A 6,397-nucleotide genomic window follows, 5' to 3' on the forward strand; every position below is an offset into this window, starting at 1 on the left:
GCTGCCCTGCCGAGGACACCTCCCACGCCTTCACCATCAAACCCGCCGGCTTTCGGGACACGCTGGAGGTGACGGTGACCTACAACTGCCTCTGCGGCTGCACCGGTCATGCCGCACCGGCCAGCGACAAGTGCAGCGGCAACGGTACCTACGCCTGCGGGCTGTGCGAGTGCGATGCCGGCTACCTTGGGGCCAGGTGTGAGTGCGAGGAGGGTGCCAGCGCGGACATGCACCACGCCATGTGCCGGGAGGCGGAGGGCAAACCCCTCTGCAGCGGGAGAGGGGAGTGCAGCTGCAACCAGTGCCTCTGCTACGAGAGCGAGTTCGGAAACATCTACGGGCCCTTCTGCGAATGCGATGACTTCTCCTGCGCCAGGTACAAGGGAGTCCTCTGCTCAGGTAGGAGTCTTTTCTCCCTCCTGCCCTTCGCTTTTGCGAGAATGAGGAAACCGCCCTGAAATGGGGAAGGCTGCTGGGCTGGTGCGTGCAAGGTGTGTGAGGGGCTGTATCTGCCTCACCTGCTGAAATCTGCCCTGTTTCTGGATGGGTCTGTGCTCCTTTTGTTTTCTTTATGGAGAAAAGGAGGGAGAGGTTTAAGTGCATCCACACGAGTGAGCAAGAAGTGCGTTATCCCCATCAGAACTGAGTTTCCAGCATTGGAGTGAAAGATGCTCTCCTTGCAGGGTTGTCCTCTGCCTGGGTCCCACAGAGATGAGCAGAGTCTTGGCTTTGGTGGTGTTATTTTGATGTGACCGTGCACATCTCTTGCACACTGAAGTATATCCCTAGGAAAGAGTAAACCAGCACAGGCTTCAATCCTCTGAAGTTTTTTGGTGTCTTCGTATGTTGGTTTTCTTCTACGTGTACCATCCTTCCCTGCATAGGCAGAAACAATCTTTTTTTAAAGATGAAGCGTTTGAAGTAATCCCCTGGTGCAGCACAGGTGAAAGGAAAGGTTGTGTTTCGGTCTGTTACTTATTAGAGAAAATCTGAGTTAAAGATTCCTAAAGGTATTTTACGTATAGATTTTTTCTGCTCACTGGGAAAACAAAAGTCATACACAAAAGCCGGTCAGCTTTGCTTAAGTAAAGGTAGAGGAGTTGTTTAGCTGTGTTTGCTAAAATGGCTTTAATTCCTTGTCAGTCCGAGGTCACATAATTTAGCTTGCACATAATTGACTCGATTAGCCCTCAGACACAATTCCCTCAGCTGCAGCTGGGCAGAAGGTTATTCTTTAAAATTTGCCTGCTTTCAAGAAAGTTAAATATTTCCGTAACTGAAGATCTTGGACAAAATTCCCAAAACAAGTGTAAGCTTGGAAAAATGCTGATTTTTCATGTTTTCCCATGGAAAGTGATGAGTTTTTTCCCCACTGTTTAGCTTTCCCCGCATGTTTCTGAGCTGGGCAGTAAGAGATGGGGCACCTTTTGGTTGCAAGTTTCTGCCTGTTTGAGATGGTCATGTTGTTAAGCTGATTTTCCTGTAGCCTGGCTAGTGATGTTTTGGCACTGCTGAAGATGGGGCAGGCGATACTCTGATTTTTGGCATTGCCCTGGGGGTCCCCACTGCAGAGCAGTGAGAAAGGCCAGTACCACCTCCCACAGTGACTGCCCGAACCGGGAGGGCTGGGGCTCTCCCTGCTGATGCAGGAATGGAAAGAGGGGTGAGCAAGCAGGAGAAAGGTATTTTAAAGTAGATGGGGGAAAAAATAAACTCAACTGTGAAGTAATTAAGAACATTACTCCCTGGAGGTTCTCCATATGACCTTTGATAGCATCATCCCACCCAAAAGGAGTATATTTAATAGCAGGCAGGGCAGCGATGCTGTAAAGAGAGGTTGGAAGTTAGCGGTGTAGCAGTTGGTACTGCAAGAGGAGGACCCCCCTTTGCTCAAATTTCCTTTTTGTCAGGAGAGCCAGAGCTCTGCTGCTCTACAGGAAAGGAAGCTGTGTACCTTCTGTTGCACCTGCTTTCTTTTGTCCCTGTCCTTTTTTCTGGTGCTGGGAAGAGCAGCATAGCTGGTTTGGGATTTGCCAGAGTTTTCTGAAGTCATTTAAAAGTCCTTTTTATAGCTATGGAAGAAAACAAAGGGTAAGCTGAGGCCAAGTGGCCTCTTTGCTCCAGGGGTGGGATGGAGTCTGGCACGGCTGCATGGCGTGGGGTGGTTCTCCCTATACGTCCTGGTATTTCTATTGCTGTTGGTTTGTTGGCTTTTTTTTTTAAATTCCAGGAGTTACGATGCTAAGTCTGAGCTGTAACAAGCGCCGTGCCAGTGACATAACATTCTGAGCTGGTTTTGTGAGCCCAAGAGGCTTGGGGCTTCACCAGCCCACCGAAAGTGTCTGAGCTTGCGCAGCGGGGCTGTTCCCAACGCTGCCCCTAACAAACAGCCTCTGGTGGCTTCCAGCAGACGTGTGCTTGCTCCTCCCTACTAATGGGGCCTTCTCGAAAAAGACCGTGTGTTTAGCTCTGCACCGAACGTCTCAGTCCACCAGCAGCTGTGGGCTTGGTAGCCAAGGGAGTTTGGGTCACACCTTGGGTGCAGGATGACTCCCTGGGGCAGTCGTGGAGGGTGCAGTCGCTGCTTTTGTTCCTGCAAGGGGGAGAAATGACACCCTGCCCTCCCTCTGTCTTCTCCTGGGCACAATGCCTGTCCCTGAAAGGCTCCAGGAGCCCAGTGCCCACCGCTCTTGCAGGCTGAATCCCACTGCGAAGGAAGACCAACAGGTTTTGGCAAATGCAGAAATCAAAAAAGCAGCGTGTGGGGGGCTGTTGTTTTGCTGCAGATTGTTGTTGTCTCTGTCCTTGCTTGGCAGTTGCTTGGCTTGGACCCATGAGGGGAACTCATCACTGTTGTCAAGGGCTTTATTTATACTGTATTAATCTGGTAGCGTAGAAGGCATTTAATGCCTCTCAGTGCACTTCTGATGACTGTATTTTGAACAGCATTTTCACCTCAAAGGAACCCAACCTCAGTTTTAGCACACGGGCTGTGATGTCCCCTGTTAAATGCGTTTACGCCTGCCCAAGCTGTTGAACAAGACGGTATAATGATGAACCTCTGAGTGCTCATCCCAGACAGAGCAGGTGGGAAAGCAGGCAGTCCAACCCAGCCCGTGGTTTGGGGGAGCACAAGGAGGCAAGCAGTTTTCCAAGCTGATAAGTAAAAATCCACTGCTTTGCACGTACATGGCTGTGCTTTTTGCATGCCTCAAGTCGGAGACACTGTGAGCCCATCACCAACCAGCCTGGGCGTTTCTTCCATTTATGATCCAAAGCAAAGCTGTCTCCATCGAGTCACTGCCATGACACAGGGCTGGGCAGCAGATTGCACTCAGGCGTCCCCTATTCCCAGCAAAAGCCACAGTGGGGTTGAAATAGTCTGAAATGAACCTTAGGCTTCTTGTCTCTTGGTACTCAGTCCTTTGGCCAGCAAAGCGTTTTCATTCCTGGGTCTTTATAAATATTGGCACCTCCTTGTCAGCATTTGGGAGGAGAGATGACTGCAGACAGTGCTGTGTATGGCTCCTGTCCTTTTGTAGCTCCCTGTGAAGTGGAGAAGCAGATTTTGGGTGGGAGTTAATCTAAAGGCGAAGGAAGAATTTAATTCCTGTTAGTGGGAGGTTTAACATGCCTCCTGCATCTGTGAGGCAGGTGGGAAAAGGAGTCGTTTATAACATGTCGTAAATGTTCATTCAAGTTGCATCCAACCCTTAGTCGATGCCGCTTAGTCACTGATAAGTGGCATTTGTTCTGCTGCTCCCTGATTTCAGGTAACAGCTCCAGAACAACTGTTTCAAACCATTAATCCAGCTTCTGGAAGGGCCATCGAGGATGGCTTGCAGAAGTGCTCTGTTCCTCCAAAAGAGTTGCAACCAGGTTATCCACGGCATCGTGCTCTGACAAAGCAGGCACTCGCTTCCCAAACCCTTGAATGCTTCGCTCCCAGTTTTTCTCTGGACAGAGAAGTTGCCCTGTTGCGTTGAGACCTTCTCACATCGCTCTGGCCTCTACTCTGAAATGAGGGTGGCTGCAGGAGTGGGGAAGAGAGCCCTCCTGCCTGCAGCCCGGCTTGGGAAGGGGCAGCTGTCTGGGCGGCTTTTGAACCTCTTGGCTGCCTGCCAGGCAATTTGACAAAGGAGGAAACATCTCGGCACTAATTGCATTCCTGAAGGTCCCATAAAACTAGGTGGCAAGAGGGAGGAGAGGCCCCTGTGAGGGTACCACGCATTTGCCTCTAATGAAGAGAGACTGGCTTGCCAGAGGTCAAGCTTCATTAGCTTCAGTGCTGCAGACCTCTTGTTTCTTGGAGGAGGGGATGCAGAGTAGTACGGCATCATCTTTACTTTGGTGTCTCTAGACACCCCTTAACCATCACCGCTGTTAGCCGGTGTGGGGTGTCATTTGTGCAATCTTCAACTCGGGACTGGTTGTGCACAGGAACATCGCTACCGAGGTGTAAGTAAAGAGCACTTGCCACGCTGCAAGCCGTTTCTCCCCCTAAAACACAAAGGATCTTGTCATGAAAATCCATACTGTCCAAGTGACACGGCCACTGCTGATGTTGGTGCAAGTGTGTGGGATCAGGTCTTTTGTGGTTTCCTTTCTTCAGTTTCTCAGAATTAGACAATAAATCAGATTTATAAACACTTTGCAGTTGTAAATCAAGCCCTGCAGCTTCTCTCTAGCTCTTAAGCAGCTGAGAGCATCTTAACTGGTTAAGATGACTAAAAATCGTGGCTGGCTAAAGCACAGCGAGATAGTGATGCCTCGGAGCACAAGAGACGGGAGTCCAACCTCGCTTGACGGTACAGGGCTTCCAATGACACAAAAAGCTCGGGTCAGCAATAAAGCATTGGGTGTCAAATTTGCAAATACATGCAAGTGCCACAATCACTTCTGAAATGAGGTTTAGGAAGTGACAGCTCATTGAAAATCCGTGGTTTATTTTGCAGAGAATAGCCAAGCTGATGCGCGATGCGACTCCAGCTGCCCTGCAGAAACCACTTCAAAAACTGCTGAGGACATACAAGTCCTCAGTATTTATTTCTGAATGCTTCCCTTTCTTGGTTTTATTAAATGGGGAAGCACTGTGAGGTTTTAGCCTGTACCAAGGCCCAGTGAGATAAGGCTTTTCTGTTTGTTTTAACACAGCCTCAAATTAGAGCTCTCACTCCTGCTTCTGCAATTCGTTTTTGGCGTTCCCTGTCCCGGGTGCCGTAATGGCATTTAACAGCTCTGTGTTTGCGGGAGGTCTGGTGGGACGATGGCTCCGGTGCCAGCGCGGCAGTTTCTGGTTGTGCAATAGAGCCCCGTGCTTTGAGAGCAGCACTCGGGTTTGATGGCACCGTTGGTATCTCCACCCTGGGGTTTCTGGTGGGGTCTGTTACCATACAAATCACTCTACCCATGAACACATCTTATGGAAACAGACTTTTATCCACACTTTTGTAGTTATTATTTACCTACCCAGTGATGGTGCCTGGACAGAGGATGCTGGTGTGCATCTGAAGGCTCAGATGTGAGAATAAAGGTGATCCGGCTGTAACATTTTTTTTTCTTGTCTTAATTCTCGTAATTCCTAGTGTGTAAGCTTTTACCAGAAGCTGCTGTTAAGAAAGAAATGGGTAGCTGATGGGTTGAGTGCAGTTTGAGGAGGAACGGGAGCTTTCCTGTGCCCACTGCCTGTGGCAGTGCCAAGGTGGGGGGGTGGCATTAAGCAAATGTAGCCCCTGCCAGAAGGGAAGAGGGTAGATTGCGGCAGAAAGAGGACAGGGAACGGAGCCTAAACCACATCTGCAATGTTTTCTTTTAAGTCATGTCAAGTCTTGTTATCTTCAGGGTTTTGATTTGGGGGATTTGCGGGCTTTTTGATTTCATTTGTGTAAAAAGGTAGAATTTGAGCACTGCCTAGTAAAAAAGGACCTGAAAGGGAGAGACAAAAGGACCATGTAAGATGTGGCAGTTAAAAATAATCCTTTGGTTGTTGCGAAGTGCTTGTGCAGCCGTGAGCCATGCAGCTGCGGCGGAGATGTGGCTTCGTCTCTGGGGTGGCTGCCCCGCAGCTTGATCCTGGGCTGGAGGAGGATGGGGAGCACACATCTCCCAGCATTTTTGAGGTGTATTTTGGTGACAGAGAATATAAGGTCAGCTCAGGTCTCCACGGTGCAACCTCACAGTGCCAGTTGCTTCATTAGTGGTCCCAGTTATTAGCAACAGGTGGGGGGCTCATGGGGGGCCAGGCAGTAGCTGCGTGTGCTCTCGGGGCTGCAGGGCATGGGAGGGCAGTTTGGGGTGAGCTGAACCTAGTGAAGTCCTCGGAGCCAAAACCCTTTCCCGTTAGGGTGGGTTATAGCACTGCGAGTGTCTCTTTTCCCCATCAAAAAGCAGGTGTAGG

General features: G+C 49.9%; 1 protein-coding gene across 1 annotated transcript in view; it reads left to right on the forward strand.

Moving 5' to 3' along the window:
• Nucleotides 1–6,397, forward strand: part of ITGB5 (integrin, beta 5) — a 59,313-nt gene that overhangs the window by 34,453 nt on the left and 18,463 nt on the right. The window contains exon 10 of the mRNA XM_009702412.1: nucleotides 1–399. Coding sequence (XP_009700714.1) covers nucleotides 1–399 — 399 coding nt within the window. The remainder of the gene's footprint in view (nucleotides 400–6,397) is intronic.

Source organism: Cariama cristata, unplaced genomic scaffold (genome assembly GCF_000690535.1).
Source record: "Cariama cristata isolate BGI_N322 unplaced genomic scaffold, ASM69053v1 scaffold9146, whole genome shotgun sequence".
NCBI classification, from domain to species: domain Eukaryota; kingdom Metazoa; phylum Chordata; class Aves; order Cariamiformes; family Cariamidae; genus Cariama; species Cariama cristata.